The sequence below is a fragment of the Coenobita brevimanus genome, chromosome 71, assembly GCF_032717465.1.
Source record: "Coenobita brevimanus isolate Jiangsu-jjx chromosome 71, ASM3271746v2, whole genome shotgun sequence".
NCBI lineage: Eukaryota > Metazoa > Arthropoda > Malacostraca > Decapoda > Coenobitidae > Coenobita > Coenobita brevimanus.
In genome coordinates this window covers 5,930,038-5,949,993 of record NC_137024.1, presented here as the reverse complement: position 1 = coordinate 5,949,993, position 19,956 = coordinate 5,930,038, and the positions used below count along the sequence as shown (strand labels likewise).

The window sequence follows — 19,956 nt, the reverse complement described above, 5'->3', positions numbered from 1 at the left end:
TCATATAACTTTAACATCCCTCACCAGCCTCCTATCAGCCCTCCTGACCAGGAAATAGCCTGTCTGGCTACTATTGCCTCCCCATACTCGAATATTTTTTTCTCCATCCACATTCCTCGTACCATACTGTATGTGTATCTCTCATGTACCCCTTCTTATCCTTGAGCTGCTTCACCTACATGACCATTTAAGTCCCCGCCCCCTCAAAAAAAAAAAAAAAAAAAAAATCTCATCATCCCCCATACCTCTTACCACATGTACCAGTATTAATTCATGGTAAAGGGGGGGAAAAATGAAGAACACTGCAAATTAAGGTGGTCCTATCTCTTTGAAAATTACCCTTATTTTAACATGGATGCAATAACTGAGAGTTACTAGCTGGGCAAATCCTCCTACTCATTTTTTATGAAGTACCAAATAGCCAGGCAAACCCTCTCACTCATTATTTAAGTACCAAAAAGTGCATCAGCAGCAGATGTGTATAGAAGAGAAATTGCATAAAGCCACATAAACTGAATCATTAACTTGGCAACATTGAGTGAATTGACATCTGCTTTACGGTATTGTGCATTACCGTATTCACTAAATTTCTTTTTACCAGTTTATCTTCTTTTCCTGTCTGTACCATATTTGGTTATGGGCAGCTTGCAGTTTCACAGAGAGTTTTAGGTAAAATCTAGGTTTTTAAATTTAATTGATTAGTGTGTGACCAATTTGATGTTTTAGTCATTTATATTGCCATCAATTCGTTAAAGTTAGCTTAATGTAACCTAACTTAATGTATCATAGTCTAACCTGATCTGGATGTGACAATCTTCCTGCTTCAAACTAATGTCCTTAAATAAGGCCAGCAACCACCATAGTCTAATCAACAAAGGGTTGGTAATTTAGGGGAACCAGTAACACAATGGCAATCTCTGTTTAAGATGCCATTGGCAGTCTAAATTTACACAAATACTGTATTCTAAGGGCATCAGTTCTGAGATGTGAAAGAAGTGGATAGAAACAAGTGGTAGTTTTATCACTGATATGTACTTATGTTACTGTATGTAATATAAAAATTAGACATCATACATTGTACAAAAACTGTGACATTTATATGTGAAATTGCAGATTGTTCAGGATAAGTTGGGTTAGGTTAGGTTAGATGGCCAGATCCATCTGTTTAGTTTGTTATGTTACAGTATTTGTGTAGATGCTGAACCTGGTTATATAATACTGTACAGCTGAATGAAACCTTTAGTCATATTAACTTACTTTTATCTGTGTATGCTGGATTCATTGCTTTTATGCTACACCACCAGACACATTAGCTTACCAGTATCTGTGTACCTGTACTGTACATTTTGTTTCTGCAATCATTCTCAGAAAAAAAAAAAAAATCTCCATTGTGTCGGATTTAAAGTACGGTACAGTACTGCACATACAAAATAACATACTGTACCAGTATCTGTACTGGGTATATGTTTAGTTTTTGTGAGATTTTTCGTAAATAACAACTTGACCATCCTTTTCTCTATATGGTCAGTTTTAAATTACTTGTTTTGCTTTACACTCAGTATATACAGGTATTGTTTTTATGTCTATCCTACTGCTTCTTTCTACAGTACCTTCAAGGCATGCCCACTTTCTTGGGAAGTTACTGTTGTTGAAAAGAAGAAACACACTGAGGTGGTTTGGCCATGTGGAGAGGATGGAGAGTGAGAGACTGACAAGGAAAGTGTATGTGAGTGAGATGGAGGGGGAGAGAGGGAGGGAAAGGCCAACGATGAGATGGAGGGACGGAATAAAGAGGTATATGAGAGAGGGGGTGTGAACTGGGAGCAGGGCAGGTGAAATGGCGGGGGACAGAGTGACATGGAGGTGATATGTTTGTGGCCGCCCCGTATAAGGGATTAAGGCGTCTGGCAATAGATAGATAGATAGATAGAAAAGAAGAGTTATGTGACTGATAATTCATAGCTATTCATTTGTCTTCCATATGTATTTATTCACAGCTTTTTTTTTTTTTTTTTTTTTTTTTTTTTTTTTTTTTTTACAAACGGTTGGGAACATTCCTTCCCAGTCTTGTGATGTTAAATAGGAACCAGTTATTTGTCATTATTCTTTAATTAATGAAATTTTAATTAATGTACTTGTATCATATTTTATACCAGATATGTTGAGTGGAAGAGTTCAAATAATTCCTCTACTATCAAGATTTTCAAGAATTTTGGAAAGTGAAGCACAAGTTGCAGGCCAGCCTCCATGGAGAGGAACCCACACATACACAGCTGCTGCCTGTCAAAGAATTTCCAATGTACAACAGCCATTAGCAACCTGCCATGGGGACTTTGCAGTTTTCACACCAGTACTCTGCCGATCTGCTGTTACCAAGGCAACTCAGGAATCAGGAAGATTTAAGCAGCTGATAAAGAAGATCGGCTGGTTAGATTATTCAAGAAATGTAATTTTTTTGACATTTTTGTACTATTATTTTTGCCATTAAATTATCAGTAAAGATGGTGGCTTAGGGTACCATTACAGTACTCTGACTTTTATGTTGATGAATCATCATCATCATCATCATCATCACAAAAATAACCATCATCATCACCACAAAAATAACCATCATCATTGTCGTCGTCATCATTATCAGTATATCTTGTATTAATAAAATGAGTGGAAAAATCTTGTGGTGGACAGGATTTAGAAATAGAAAAAAAGATAGCACTGGAGAACACTATTAACAGATTCCTCAAAAAAATGAGTTTACTCATTGTTCAGATCTTTCAGATCTTGGCTTCACCTTGTAGGTGGAAGAGAAGAAATACTGTACATTTACCTTTTTAGGTGCACTGTTCAATTGCCTGTGAGATAAAGTCATTCTGTTGACTATCAAGAAAAAAAAAAAAAAAGAAAAAGAAATTAAGAAAAAGCAGCCCATGCCAAATGTATCTGTCTTTTGCCAATTCTTTGCCTCTTCAGCATCTCTAATTAGTTTTCTCACATATTCACTCCTGATATCCAGCCATCTCCTACTCCTTCCACACCTCATCTCACATTCAGTCTCATTCACATATGTTAATATACTTTTGACCAACTTGTCGATATCCATTGACTATGTGACTGATCCATGGAAACACACTGTTTAGACTTCTTTACTGCACATCTTTCATGAATCTTCATGTTTCATGTTCTCTACTACTTTTGCAGCCCACATAATTGTTAATTCAGTAATCCCATCAACACATGCTTCTTTCTGTGTGATAGCCACTTCTCAGCCTTCTTATTTTCTATCTTTGTCAGAACCATCTGCATAGCCCCGGTCTTGTACGCTCCTGATGGGGCAATGTAGGATTGGATGTCATATTCTCAGGCACTGTCTTACTACATATGTCACTCAGTGGAGCTGATTTATCTGCAGGCAATTTATGCATCAACTTTGGTCACTGTGTATCCATATTTTTGTATGTACGGAATAATAGATAACTGGTGAGTAGCTAATGTAGGTATTTACAGTAGCTATACAGGTATCAAGAAGAATTTCCTACAGTGGTAGTGGTACGTACTGTACAGTATATTATTAATTTTCTCCTCATGACCAACATGTTGAATATATTATTTGCACACTGATTTCAGTTATGTGACGTGTGATAAATACTGTTTATCTCGCATGATATGCTTGGACGCATACCAGTAAGTAATTAAGTGGCTAAGAATATACAGTAATACCTCGATATACGACACGCCTAGATGTGATACCCTGGCTTAACGATGGGGGTAGAAATTACACCATACCCCGCCTAACGATGACCAAACTCCGGTTTAACAGTGAGATTTGATTTTTCTTACCGATTTTGATATTTTAAGATTGTGTGTTTAGGTTAATTATAAACTGTTTTTAGACTTCGATTAATGTGTTTTAGCCATGGGTGGGGTGAACATTGTCATTTCGGGGTAGTTTACTAAGCTTGATTATTTCCAGATTTATATTTGACAATACTGTATTCAGATTTGATTTGTTGGCTTCAGTGAGTTATTTACAGGTGTTAGGCTTAGGTTAGCTTCCTTGATAGCTCTTAGGCCATATAGATTGCTTTTAAACCTGTTTTGGGGCTCATCTGGGTGAGTTTTGGACTTGGTTTGGGGGGAAACCCATGGTTGGTAAACGGTCCACATTGAAATACATGTTAAAAGTACCCCGGTATATGATACCCCACCTAACGATAGGGTTTTACCTAACCAATTAGATTGTTAAACTGGGGTATGACTGTAGTTGTTATGATGGATATTTCGTGAATCAGTCATGCTTGTAACTTATGAAGAAGGGACAGTTATTGATAAGGATATAGTGTAAACTTTCAATTATCCGGCATAATTCAGCCAACCCTCTTGCCGGTTATTGCAGAATGCCAGATATTGCATTGTACCTCTCCCATTGGCTTAAGATTCAGCATTGAGCCAGATAATGTGTTACTATCCCTCTTGACCCTGTATCCTAAAAACTTTCCCATGAGTAAAAGATGAAAATTAAACTAAAATATTATACAGTATTGATACAATACAGTAATACAGTACATAATGTACTATGTATTCACCTGGTGTTGGGATCAGTGGAGGGTGGAGGTGTACGCCATGCAGTATGATACAGTCCCAATAGGGCACTATAGTAGGACTCGCGTAAATTTGCGCCTGTGGTGTGGCCGGCTCCTGTGTACAGTGTTGCCACGTTTTCTATACCGTTTTCTCTCTCTCTCTCTCACTCTCTCCTGGCGGGAGATACGAGCCACCCTGAGTACTTTTGATTCTTTTATAAGTTATTTATAATTGTGCATTCATTTGTTAATTTGGTTTTGTTATATATAGTGATATTTATCATTTTTTGTATACGGCGACAGATGACCCGTTATTGCAGTACCATGATTGATTTTCATTCATTCATTCTCTTTCCCCTTCCTCCATCTCTCTCTCAGCCTACAATGCCTCTACCACCACCACCCCCCGTCATGCCGACACATGTATTCAACCTTGTCCCTCTCCTGCCTGCCTCTCTCTCTCTCTCTCTCTCTCTCTCTCTTTTATTGCAAGAGACATTTTGGATATTTTCTTTTATATAATATTGTATATATTGTAAATTTGACCAATTCCACACCACCCTTGAGGTCAAGGCCACCGACTGGGTGTGGAAGTGTTGCCGCTCGTGAGTGAATAATGTTTATTTTTTTTTACTTCGGTATTAGCATATGCCTACTATTTTGTCCTACATATTAGCTTATGATTATAAATGTGATTATTCCTTGCCCTTAAAATTACGGTAAAAGTCAGTAAATGTGAGCATTTTTCCCTAGCAACACCTGTACGAGCTATGCTTAGGTCTATGGAGGTACGTACAGTACTTTACCTTAGGCCAGACTGGGTGTGTCAGTGTTGCCACTCACAAGAATTATATGAATTATTTCTTTTACTTTGGATATTCCCATATTTCTTCTTTTTTCAGGCTCATTATCTTATATCCATAACTGTGATATTATTACCCACCCTAAAACTATGCTAAAAACCATTAAAAGTGACCACAATTTCTTTTAGCAACACTGTACAATATGTATGCCATGTTTCTGTGTTACTGTATAAATATTTTATGCATAATAAGATTACTGTTGATTCATCCATCAAAATACACAAGTGCCTTGTACATAAATAGCTTCCGTTTCACATCGCAAGTTGGGGAAACGTGGCACCATTGTACACAGGTGCGGGCCACACCAAAGCCGCAAATTTACGCGAGTCCTACTATAGGACACAAAGCACTGAGAAGCCACAAGCTTTGCAACAACAAGCGAGGCATGGGAGGCTGCAGTGTAAGTCACAGCACCAGGGTTTTGCCTCCATATGGTCACGAGCAGAGTGCACAGACACGTCTTCACTGTACGAGAATGAGAGAGTGGTGGTAGGCTCACCGTGTGGGGTCGCCCGCTCCTGCAGTGCGTTCTGATTGGGTGGCACATTGCAGGGTTTTCCCGGGCACAGGTTGAGTCCCATATCCGAGCCAGATGATATGCCTTGCCACCAGATATTGCATAGGACTGCTGGTTGCCTCCCATTTCAGTCCTGGTTACTGCTTTAATAGAGCCGAGCAAAAAGCGCTGGAAACTGCGTTGGGAGGGTTATTGCAATGAAGGATAATTGAGAGTTTACCTTATATAGTATCATTACTCTATAAATATGCTCATTAATCAGTTGAAACTGTGCAGCACATTATACAGTACCGTATAGGAAATTGGATATAAGTATCAATTGAGAAACTCATTATGGTCAGTTTTCAAGGTTAGGTTGATGTGTAGAATAAACCACCATTACTGTCATCATCATCATCATCATCATTGTCTTTGTTGTTATCAAAAGCCTTTTCTATGCTTTCCTATGTAGGTTGTGGTTTAATGTTTGGCAGTTCTCCAGGATGCATGCTGTCACTAACTAAACTCTAAACTCCTTCAAAACATATGTTTTTCAATTTTAGAAGGAATTTTTAATACAGTGAACAGGGTTGATGATGGCTATATATTACCTCTCCAATAATGTACCATCAGACATAAGAGGTTAACCATAATACAGTCTCAACACCTCATCCCACATTTTCATGGGACAATCTGTCATACTTCTTTTCACATTCATACTTGTAAACATCTTTACATAATATATTTTTCCCCCAAATCTCTACATATTCAACCCACCTCAGAATATTTGCGTAAGTGAGTGTTGAATTACTTGTAATGGTAAAGGTAAGTTTTTGTTAATGTCACAAGGAATACAGTATTACCTTCTTAAATCCAAAGATGCCTTTCCTGTTTTATTCTTCTTAACACTGGATTATTTTATTAAATTTAGGGGAAATATCTTGTAATGAATGGGTTTATTGAAGATATATTTGCCTCTCCAATTCATAAAATCACTCCTAAAATGAATTAATTGTTCAGTAGCAAGAATAATCTGAAATTGTGAGACTCAAGGAGGTTAATGGTGATAGGTGGTGGCAACCATCATCCACTCACTTCATGTAGTGCTGTCTACTTCTTCCTTCACTTTTATCATTCTTTTTCTCTGTTTGTCCTCCTCTCTTTCTATTTGTCCCATCTTTCCTGTCACTTTTTATTGCTCTTCTTTCCATTTCAGGAGGTTGTACATGAATGACAAGCTTAATGGCTTCTTGTAAGCCAGGAAGCCATTTACAATGCTGGGTGGTAACCATATAGCCAACCCATACGTGTTCCATATGTGTCAACAAGTGGGTTGGCAAAGGGTTAGTGCCCCTCCCCGTAAAACTAACTCAAAGACAAACGGTCACCCCTTACGGGATTATGGCGTCTGGCTTTAGATAGATAGATAGATATAAAGTTAAGAAACAATTGACTGGCAAGGAGTTAATAATTTTCTTGTTATTTTTCAGAAACTGAGGAGGTCTGGATATATTCTGTACAGCAAAGCATGTGATGCATCTCTTATGTCTGATTTTTCTGAAGGTAAATGTCATATACCCAGTGCTTAGCACACTCAGTTTCTTATGACTCACCCTCAGATTATTAAAATTGCTTTATTTTTGCCCAAACGAAATATTAAAGTTGATATGGCCATGAATGAATTATGGAGAGAATACTAGGGCCTGTATGACCCAGTTTAGTAAAATCATCTGATGCTAGCCTAAATAGAACAGTATAGGCTACTAGAGTTGATGTGACCATGAGAGGATTAATGGAGACAGTATCAGCACTCTCAGACTTCCAAATCTCTCATATTTCCTCAACCACTCATCTTCTCTTGCCACTTCACTCACATGTAATAATTTTGTCATCATGGATGCATTTTGGAATTTTACAGGTATATAGGCTGCATCCAGACATATTGCAGGCATTGCAACAGTTAATCAAGATGTTTTCATCCAATTGAGGACAAGAATTACTCTGCAGAATAAAATCTTGTTGTAGCCGGAATAAAGTACCTTCCTGTATCTATAGACAGTGAAAGAGTTTGTCATTCAGCTTTCTTCTGTGTAGTTGGAGATCCCCCAACATCACCTAGTACATCACTTTAAAATTGCACAGTCTCTGGGGAAGTAACTACCCCCCCCATGCTGAGATATGCATATGAGTATAGGTGTGGGAGGCATTTTGGGTGTAGGATGAGAAGTGCATTGGCAAGTTGTTATGTTGGAGTGGCAGTGTATGTGAGTGAGAGTCCATATGTTAACAATTGAACCTCATCAGGGTGACAAAAGATGAGAGAGAGGAGGGAAGCAGGTTGAACCGTAGGATGCAGATGGGAGGTGGAGCACTTGGGGATATTGATGCTATTAAATAATGTATTATTGAGCTATGCATGTAAACATTGTAAAATTTAGTGTAAGCTTAAAGAGAGACAAAGCCATTTCAAGGGAGAAAACTTACAAGTGAATTTGACAGTACCGAATGTATATGTAAGTGCAGAATGCTTAATTTGGAAACAAAGAGAAACCTGCATAAAATTGTATTATTTTTTATTTCACATAGGGATGAAACCTGGGTGGAGTGATAGATAGTGATGTTGGTTACATACTGCAGAAGTGGCTTTTTTATTATATATATATATAGAGAGAGAGAGAGAGATAGAGAGAGATAGATAGATATATATATATATAGATAGATAGATAGATAGATATATATATATATATAGATAGATAGATAGATAGATATATATACATAGAACAGTCGCAGGCATAAGCAGGATGAATAACGTAAGTACTGTAGCTAAGAAGTATCTTACTGCTTTAGAATAGAAGAAAGGGCAATAGAAATGAGATGTAGATTTACTGAATGAGTAAAGAGAAATAAGTTGAGGTGGTGTGGATATACAGTACTGTATTTAATTACTGCACAAACGAGGTTTGTCCAAAAAGAAACCAAATTTTTTAAATACCGCACCAGCTGGTCGGTGTAGCAGATTATGGCAGGAGTGCTGTGTAGCAATGACTTTGAGCTTCTGTCTAACACTAACTGCATCATGCCACATCACTTAGTCATCAAGGTACACGTGCTTGAGTAAACATGTATGTTTACCCGCAGTGCATATGGCAAATTTTCTTCTGTCTCTTTTATCGTCTGAAATTAGCAACCTTTCAGGGTGGATTTCAACTTTGGGAAAATAGATAAATAAAATAAAAACTGCAGGGGCCAAATCGGAGAGTAGGACAGCTAGGGGATGATAGTTGTCTCGTGCTTTATCAAAAAGTCATGGATAAGGAGTGACGTGTGAGCAGGTGCATTGTCATGGTGCATCATCCAGGTTTTGTTGTTTGTGCCAGAGGCCTCTTTCCTTGCTGTGCCTCCCTCAAATGGCTCAGGACATCCAACTAAAACTCTTTATTGACTCTCTGACAGTGTGGAACAAACTCGCAATAAATGATGCCCTATCAATAAAAATAGACGATCAACATCACCTTCACGTTTGAATGATTCTGGTGTTTTTTTTTTGGGTTACGGTGATGATGTTTCAACGCACTGCGACAGATCCTTTTTTTGTTTCAGTATCGTAGTGAACCCACTGCCATGGCTGCCTTTTTTGTTTCTACATTGTAGCCATACGCTCATGTTTCATCACCTATTACGACATTTTTCAGAAAGTTATCATCAGCATTTAAACAATCTAAAGGCTCCTGACTGACTGTAATACTGTTCTCTTTTTGCTCATCTAGTAGCACACACGATACATATTTTGTGGCAGCATGATGCATCTTCAGTGTATCAGTTAAAATTATGTGGTGCAAACTTTTACAGGTGCATACTTCTTTAGAAACTTCTATCTATCTATCTATCTATAGCCCGACGCCCTAATCCCGCAAAGGGTGGCCGCAGACAAAACGGCTCCAAGTTGCTCTGTCACCCACCACTTGACTACCTTCCCCCAACTCACCCCCCCCTCCCTCATATACCTCTCATCTCCATCCCTCCACCTCATCCTCGGTCTACCCCTCCCTCTCCCTCCCTCCCTCCACCTCATCCTCGGTCTACCCCTCCCTCTCCCTCCCTCCCTCCACCTCACCTACATACACCCTCTTAGTCAGTCTTTCATTCTCCATTCTCTTCACATGTCCAAACCACCTCAGTGTATTTCTCCTAATCTTCTCAACAACATCCACATCCACACCACAACGTTCCTTCACTTCTTCATTTGTCAACCTGTCCCTCCACGTCACTCCACATGCTCCTGTCAAGTAACTCATTTCCACTGCTCTCACTCTTGACTTGTTCCCCTCTTGCAAGGTCCACGCCTCGCTTCCATACGTCAGGGTAGGGATCACAATACTATCATGCAGCGACTTCTTAACTTCCATACTCACCTCCCTATTTCTCATCACTGCTTTCAGTGTACAAACAACCTTCCTACCCTGCTGTACCCTTTCACGCACTTCATCCCCCAAAGTTCCATCCTTACTCATCACACTACCCAAGTACTTGAATGCACTCACATTCCCCATATCCTCACCATCCAACCTCACTGCACACTCTGTGACTTCATTCCTCTCAAACACTGTAGCTTTACTTTTGTTTACATTAACTTTCAGATTCCTCCTCCTACACACTGTCCCAAATTCATTCACCAAACCTTGCAACTCTCATTCATCTTCACTCAACAATACTGTATCATCAGCAAACAGCAACACCGGAAGCTTCCAAATCTCACCCTCATTCATTAGAGCCACCCCCATATCCACTGCCCTACCTTGCACCTCCTTTACAACCCCATCCATGTATATATTAAACAGCCATGGAGACATCACACAACCCTGTTTCAGTCCCACGTTGAGATCAAAGAACTCACTCAGCTCACCATCCACTCGCATCGTAGCCCTAGCTCCCTCATACATACTCTTCACAGCAGTCAACAATTTCCCCTCCACTCCATATATTCTTAATACCTTCCACATTCCTTGCCAATCTATTCTGTCATAAGCTTTCTCCAAGTCCATGAAGGCAGCATACACTTTCCTTCCCTTCTGTAGATACTTTTCCACTAAACATCTTAGAACAAATATCTGATCCACACACCCTTTTCCCTTCCTAAATCCCCCTTGTTCTTCTCCAACTAGCTCCTCTGTCATATGCCTAACCCTATCAATGAGTATTCTGCCATATATTTTACCAGTCACACTAAGAAGGCAAATACCCCTTTGGTTACCACATACTTCTCTCTCCCCTTTTCCTTTGTATAAAGGAACAATTATACCTGATTTCCAGTCCTCTGGAACCCTTCCCTCTTCCCAAGCCAATCTACACAACTTCCATATCCACTCCACAACAATCTCACCCCCATACCTAAGCATTTCACCACACACTTTTCCTGGGGCCTTTCCCAATTTAATCTTCTTCATTGCTTCCACTACTTCCGCCCTACTGATCTCGTCCTCCCTCCTCTCATCTCTTCTTCTCCCAGCCATTCCTCAACCACTTATACTCACACTGCTCTCACTCTCTACATTCAACAAATCCTCAAAGTGCTTCTTCCATCTCCTCAATTTCTCTTTCTTCTCCACCAACAATCTATTATTCCTATCTTTCACTCCCCTACTGTTTCCCCTTTCACACTGCCTTACTTTCTTTACCTCCGTCTAAAACAATTTCTTACTCTTCCTCCATTTCGCACTCAGATTCCTCCCAAACTCTTCATCCACTTTCTTCTTACTCTCCTTCACCAGTCTCTTAACCTCCCTTCTCCTGCTCACGTATACCTCTCTCTTCTCTCTCTCATCTTCTCCCCTACCTCTACTCGCTAACCCTTCACTATGTGCCTTCTTCTTTTGTTCAACAGCTCGTTTCACCTCATCATTCCACCATGCTGTCCCTTGCACACCCTTGCATCTCCTCACTTCACAAACCGCCTCACACGCTGCGCCTATCTCTTCCGAGAATATATTACATTTGTCTTCCACCCCTTCCATCTGCTCTAGCACATACCTTCCCAATCTTTCTTCCACTATGCTCTTATACTGTGTTATTTTCTCACTATCTTGCACTTTCTTCACTCTTCTCACAGGAGCTGCTTCCTCCTGTCTTCCCCTTTGTCTCCCCAACCACTTTCTTTGCAGCTCTACCTTGCCCATCACTAAGTGATGGTCCGAGACTCCATTCCCCCACCCTCTCCACACTCTTGCATCCAACACTTGTCTTCTCATTCGCTCATCCACACACACGTAGTCTATCATTGCCTTTCGTTCAACAAGTTCACCATTCATCCTCCTCATTACTCTCCATGTATACCGGTGGATCATCTTATGACAAAAGTAGGTGTTGGCTATTGCCGACCCCTTACAAGCACAGATGTCCACCAAAGCACTACCATTCCCATCTACGTCGGCTGGCACACCCCACTGACCAACCACTCCATCCACTCGTACGTTCCCAACTTTGCCATTCATGTCTCCAATCAGCAGCACTCTCTCGCTCCTCTCAGACTTGTCCATACATGCTTCTACTCTCGCCGAAGACTCATCTTTCACTCTTGCCACTCGGTCCTCAGTCGGGTCATACACACACACAATCGCCCACGCTTGTATACATACTTTCATCCTCACCCATACAATCTTTGCACCCACTCTTCCATATTGTCTTATATTCTCCTTCCACTTCTTGCTCATCATCAGACGTACTCCCTCTCTTGCCCTCTCATTCTCATTGACTCCCGCACATATACCTAAACCATATTCCCATTCTCTCACCCTTTCACCTTCCCATTTAGTTTCAGTCAATCCACATATATCCACTCTTGCATCCTCAAGCACCTGAACAATCTCTCTCTCTCTTTCACTTCATCATTCACTCTTCTCACATTCCATGTTCCCACCGTAAGAATGTCCTTTGTCCGTTCCTTAGTCATCAACGTATGGTCAGTCCGGGTCCGAGGCGCTTTATTCGCTTTTTTAGTTAGTTCATTTTACGGGGTGGGTCACTATCCCACCACCAACCCTTTTAGTCGCCTCGTACGACAAGCAGGGATACTGGGGGAGTATTCTTGAAACTTCAGGTGGCAATTTTCACAGATCACAGCATGCACTTTCTCAACATGATTGTTGTGTCTTGATGTGAAAGGCTGTCCAGATTTGGGATCATCTTCAGTGGATGTTCTTCCTGAGTTGAACCGCTAGAATCACTTGGGATGTTGTGTATGGCTCAAACAGTCCTCCCCATAAGCCTATTGCAACATTTGAAAAGTCTCCGCAAAAGTTTTTTTTTTCAATTTGAAACAAAATTTCTCGTAAACCCGTTGCTCTTCAAGATCCTTCATTATTCACCTTGCAAACAAATTGCCAAGTACCCTACACTAAACACATTAAAATCAAGCATTTGCGCCATGATAACTAAGTGATGTAGTGCGATTCGGTTAGTGTTAGACTAAAGCTCAATGTCGCTGCTGCATAGCGCTCGTGCCACAATTATGCTATGCTTTCTAGTTTGTGTGCTATTTAAAAAGTTTAATTTCTCTTTGGACAGCCCTCATACAGCACATTGGGTGCCAAAGATAGACTTTTAAGATTAAATTGTTAAGCTTTGCAAGAGAGTAACTTAGTGAGAGCTGTGTGTCGACAGAATGACTGGGAGATGATTCTCTGACAGGAGATGTAAATAGTAAATGGAGATGGGACAATGTTTGGCAGTGGGTGTCACCCATGGAGCCATCATATTTTGTATTTGAAGTGATATGTATGGCTTACTGATCCATATTATTATTGGAAACATTTCTGTGCTTTAAACCATCCATATAGATCACAACGGTTTACAGAGTCATGGTATATAGCAAACACTAAAATGGGGAATGTTGTTCCAACTGTGTACACTTCAGGATCACAAGTTTCAGCCTTCCTCAGTTGAGAAGTTCTGAAGAGGAAGCAAGATGTCAGAGATAATGATTGGAAGACTTGGCCCTGGGATGGGAAAGGAGGTCTGGATGATGATGATGATGATGATAAGACCAGGATTATTGTGTACAGTACTGGGAACATAATTTTATGTCATGGTGAATAACAATGCGCCATAGTATGGTACAGTCAACTTGCCTATAGTGTAACATTTTGGCAGCCACTAGGTGCAGTGTTATGGAAATTTCACATAATAGGAACAGAGCCTGTGAGAAATAAGGAACTTACTCCCAACTACTTCCATGCTCACCCCAAAATGACTTCTTTAAGGTTGCTCTAACTGCTCCAATTGAGAGAGAGAGAGATTGTTTACAAAATGCCTCCAGTCAGATAAGATGATCTAAATTTCCACGTATTTCTCTTTTTTCCTCTTTACTTTTTTACCCTTTGGATGTGACAGAAGAAGGAATGAGGAGAGGAATAAGAGAGATGGATGGAAGTAACATGAGGGGGAAAAGAGAGACAGACGAAGAAAAGTGATAAGAGAAAGAAAAGAGGGAGAGAAAGATTAATAGATGAAGTCGTCCCAGCCAGATAAAACAGAGGGATACAAATTTCCTCTTATTCCACTCATTTAATACTTCCTTTTATATCCCTTGGATGTGACAGAAGAAGGAATGAAAAGAAGAGAGGATAATAAGAGAAAGAGAGAGAAGTAACAGGAGGAAAATAAAGAGGAGAAAAGATGAAAGAGACACAGAAAAGGATAGCAACTGACAGGAGGGTGATATGGAAGCAATAAAGTTGAGGCAACAAAGGTCAACATTTATGTCACAGGAATCAGGAAGGAATTAGTGTGGTGCAGGATGCCAGATGAGTCAGAGAGATAGACTGGTTTTCGTTTTCGTTTTCGTTTTTAAAGGCTCCAACATGCTTGCATGTGTCGGCCTTGGTCACCTAATGGCGGCTCTCCATGCTGCACGATCCATTGCAGCCTCCCTGTTCAGTCCCTTAACCCAAAGGTCACACTTAATGACCTCGTCCCATGTCTTTCTCGGTCTACCCCTCATAACCCCACCCCCAATATTAACACTTCTCACCTTCCTCACCCAACTATCATCCCCCATCCTCTCCACATGTCCAAACCACCTCAATCTACCTCTCCTCATCACAACACCAATACACTCCAGTCCCATCCTACCTCTCAACTCTTCCATTGTAAACCCAGCCCCTCCAGGCCTTGGGCGCGGGACGCACTGCACATCCACCTAATCATTGTCATTTCTGTACGTCTGAGCTGGCGAATGTCTTCCTCCTTCACTGCCAGGTCTCACTGCCATACAGCATTACACTCCTAACACACGCTGCATACAAGACCCCTTAGCACGTAGGGAGAGCCCCTCAATATCAGGAGAGGCAAGAGCTCCCTGAACTTCTTCCAACCACTTCTCACCCTAGCCACAGAGCTAGCTCCAGCCCCACCTCCAGCACACAACATGTCTCCTAAATAACAAAACTCTTCCACACACTCAAAGAGATTCACCAGCAAGTTCAATTCTTTCCGTCTGACGATCTCCACCTGCTCACCCCGGCACGCCGTACACATAAAATCAGCATTATCTAGCGCAGTCTACCTCTGATACCACTACATCTCTTATGCACCCATTTATCACACACACCGCACAAGATGGAATTACTTCCCACACCCTTGTGGCAAACTGCACATAGCCACTCTCCCTCGTCTTTGACAGTACCGCCCACCAACCCTAGATATCATCACTTTTGTTTTATCTGCATTTACCCTTAAACCCTTTTGCCCCATACCATCTCTCCACTTCCTAAACCTTTCCTCCGCCTCCCTTTCATTCTCTGCAATCAACACCAAATCATCAGCATACAACAACTCCCACGGAGTCCGTTTCCTAAAGTCACGTGAAAGGGCTTCAAGTACCATGATAAACAACATGGGACTCAAGACTGACCCCTGATGCACACCAACATTCACGGAAAACTCATCACTCAAATCTCCATTCACTCTCACCTGGGTGTGAGCACCCACATACATGGCCATAACCACCCTAACCAGCCACTCCTCCAAGCCAAGCGTTCTCATTGCCCACTTCACCACTTCTCTAGGGACTCTGTCAAAGAGCCTTTTCCAAATCAACAAAAACAAAATAAAGATCCCTTCTCCTACCAATATATTTTTCCTGAAGCTGTCGAACAATGAATATGGCATCAGTGGTCCCCCTACCTGGCATAAACCCAAACTGCATCTACATCAATATTCACTCTTTCTCTAATCATACCTTCTAAAACTCTCTCCATTACCTTCATTATCTGATCTAAAAGCTTTATACCTCTATAATTCCCTCTTTCCAGGGCATCACCCTTCCCTTTATACACATTTACAATTACACTCTTCAGCCAATCATCTGGGATAACACACACTCATAAATAATCCTATTTATCAGGTCAGTGACTAAACTCACCCCTATATCGCCTGAGGCCACTTCAACATTTCGGCAGTCAACCCAGACACACCTGCTGCCTTCCCCACCCTCATCCTGCCTATTGCCTCACTCACAGTAGCAGTATCAATCAAAGGCCAAGGGCCAGACACTGGATCTGCTGGCTCCAAACCTTCCCTGTCCCAGTCAAACTCCTCATTCAACAACCGGTTATAATGCTCTCTCCATGCATCTTTAATATCCTCACTGTTCACCACTACCCTTCCTTCATCATTCTTCACACACTGCTCACCTATGATATCCCGATTATCCCTCTTCACCTGACCTGCCACCCTAAATATATTTTTCCTTTCCCCATGATTTAGGTTATCAAGTAATTGTATCTGTGACTCAGACTTTGCCCTGTATACCTCTCTCTAGCCCTAAAGCTTGGCAGCCAAATATTCCTCTTTGCTACCACCCTTCTTCCATTCCCGGAAAAGCCTTCTTTTCTCCTTAATTGCAGCTTCTACACCCTCATCCCACCACCCAAGTTACTTTATGTCTTGGTGGTCCTCTTGTCAGCCGCATGTTACATCAGTAACTCTCAAGAAATTGTTCTTGAGGGCTCTGTACTGTTCATTAACGCCTCTGTCTACAGCTCCCTGTTCAGCCACCCACTCTCCTCAACTCGCTATAGAAGGCATCCCCTTACTACTTGGTTTTTTCAGCTTCCATATTTTCCTCCTAGGTACATATAAGTCCTCTTTTTCATCATTTGTTCTTTAAGCACCATATCACAAATCAATAGTTTGTGCTGCTGCACACCTCCTCACTTCCTATAACTTTAACATCCCTCACTAACCTCCTATCGGCCCTCCCTAACCAGAAAATAATCTATCTGACTGCTATTTCCCCAGACTCATACATAATTAACCTACTGTCTCTTTTCCTAAAATATGTGTTGCACACAATCATGTCCGTTGCCTCCCCAAACTCGAGTATCCTTTCCCCTTCTGCATTCCTTAGACCATATGCACATCCCCCATGCACTCCTTCATAACCTTGGGCTGCTTCACCTACATGACCATTTAAGTCCCCTCCCAAAATCACTATCTCATCATCCCGCATACCACCCACTACACGTATTAAATCATCCCAAAATCTATCTTTCTCTGATTCATCCAATCCTGCCTGTGGAGCATATGCCGATATAATCACAGCTATCTTTCTTCCCAACAGAATTTTCACAACCAATATCCTATAAACACTCTCAAAACATTCATAACATATTCCACCCATTTCTCCGCAACCATCACACCAACACCTCCATATCCGTCTGTCCTCCCCTGCCAAAACAACTTATAGCAACAGTCCTTCCCAACAATCTTTCTGGCTGATCCACCCCTGTACCGGACTTCCTGCAAACACGCCACGTCCACCCACATCCTACTGAATGCCTCAACGACTTCCCTTGCTCTTCCCCTCAAACTTCCCACATTCCATGAACCCACCCTCATCCCCATGGGTGATTTACTGTCCTCAGGCTTGCTTTGAAACCTTTTTTGTTTTGTCATCTTCAGTATTAATAAATGGGGACAGACACAGCACAGGTCCCACTCACCGCACAATCCCAGGTCCAGGCAATGGATCTGGGACCCCTAGCCCACCAGCTTACCAGTGGCTGTGGTAGTGGCCTCGGGGCACCCTGCCAGGACAGCTGCAGGGACACCCTCCAAGCGCGTCTTGGCACTGCAACTATCTCGCCATTATACACCCACTGATAGGGCAGCCTCCTGGGGCGCTACTCCCAGGTTCGGGCCCCTCTCTATTGGGCGGAAGCGGCAGCCTGGGAACCGCAATGCCCTGTACCCCCTAGCACAGGCCCGAGCCCCATCTCGCCCTGGACCCATGATCTATGCCGGCGGAACCCCCGCCACGCCTCCCCCCAGAAGTCCGCCACTAGGTAGCGGGGGCAAATTTTTCTGGCCGCATGCCCTTGCTGGCGCCAACCCCTGTAACGTAGTGGGATACGTTGTGTGAAATGTAAAGTGCATGTGGTGTAGTGCATAGATAGTTAGAGGAAATGTTTGGGAGAGTATGCTGGTCTACTCTCCATGTTACTGTCACACTGAAAAGGTCAGCAAAGGGGGATGGTTAGATAGCTAGTGAAACAGGAGCTCCAGCTCTCCCTATCACCAGCATTCCCATTCCCCTCGGGAGTACTACCCTGTTCGGCCCGTGCTACGGCCTATTCAGATGAAGTGCTGCAGTGATTGAAAATGCCATATATGGGACACTTGGGACCCACTTTTAGCATTATACGTGTTCCACCTGTGTTATGCCTGCTTTTTGGATCTGACCAACGGCTCAACATGTTGCTAATGAATCACAGATCAATAGGAAGCATAATTTTTTAGGCATGATGACTGTACAGTACTACACAAAGCTTAAAACATAGTTATATTCTCATCAAAGCTGCTTTACAACGGCAGTGAATCCTTCAGTGATTAGTACATTAGTAAGAAGAGAAATTATTCCTGTATAAACAGACTTAACTGGCTGAGTGAAGTCTTGTGTAACATGAAGATTTAGGAAAAGCAATTAACTACATTCCTTTAAAATTGTTCTCTTGAAATTTTCTAGATGTAAGGACATCGTCATCCTTGTAGTGCTGATGCCAGTATAACTACAGTATATTGCTTGTCCGTTTTGCAGTATGTGAACTTCCTGACACCTTCTACTCATGGTTCTTGGTAACGGAACTTCATGTGTGGCTGATAGCAGTTCGGGTCATGGCAGAAGGGGAGGAAGGTCGCTACTCACGCAATGCCATGGTTGAGGCTCTCTGGCAAGATTGTGATACTAGAGCAAAAAAATTAGGGGTAGGTTTACTGTATCCACTCTAATCCTTGCAAGATGGAGATAATTTTTTTTTTTTTTTTTTTTTCTGCTAATAACCATATGATTTTGTTCAGCCAGAAGTCAATCATAAAAATATTTGTACTATCCATTAACCCTCTCATGGTTGAAACTGCTTTGTTTTACTAATACCTGGTACTTTCCATTAACCTTTCATGGTTGAAGCAACCCTATTATTTTAGTCTGGCCACTGTCTGACAGTTTACTTTAGAAGCTGCAGAGTAATAAAGGTGTACAGTAACCCTGTTGTAGTTGAGACAACTAATATATTCAATTCTGGATAACAGCAGCTGATTTTATTCAGCAGAAAGTAAGTCATAGGTGCCTGAGTGTTAATTTGGCCTAAAATTGCTATCATCATGAAGACATTTCTATGTAAAGGATTTATAGCCATAGCATTAGCATATTCTTCCCATTAGATAAAGGATGAAAAATCCAAGTTAAAGTGGATGGATTGTAGTAATGGATCCTACCTCACCTCATCTTTAGGTGGGAAAAGGGATGATTGATGATGATTGACCTCATGGAGCAAATAGAGAGAGAGAGAGAGAGAGAGACTATGGCACTGTATATGGAGGTAGGGGGAGTGAGAGAGACGTAGGATGAGGTGGAGGGATGGGGGTGGAGAGGTAGTTGAGTGAGAGAGGGAGACAGGGAGACTTTGGACAAGGTGGAGGGAAGGGGTGGAGAGGTAGTTGATTGAGAATGGTGTGGGATGGAGGA

General features: G+C 41.5%; 1 protein-coding gene across 1 annotated transcript in view; it reads left to right on the top strand.

Moving 5' to 3' along the window:
* The first annotated feature begins 2,161 nt into the window (after positions 1–2,161).
* Positions 2,162–19,956, top strand: part of Uqcc1 (Ubiquinol-cytochrome c reductase complex assembly factor 1) — a 31,170-nt gene continuing 13,375 nt past the window's right edge. Inside the window, exons 1-3 of the mRNA XM_080277779.1 lie at positions 2,162–2,446; positions 7,427–7,499; positions 19,030–19,196. Coding sequence (XP_080133905.1) covers positions 7,481–7,499; positions 19,030–19,196 — 186 coding nt within the window. The 5' untranslated portion in view covers positions 2,162–2,446; positions 7,427–7,480. The remainder of the gene's footprint in view (positions 2,447–7,426; positions 7,500–19,029; positions 19,197–19,956) is intronic.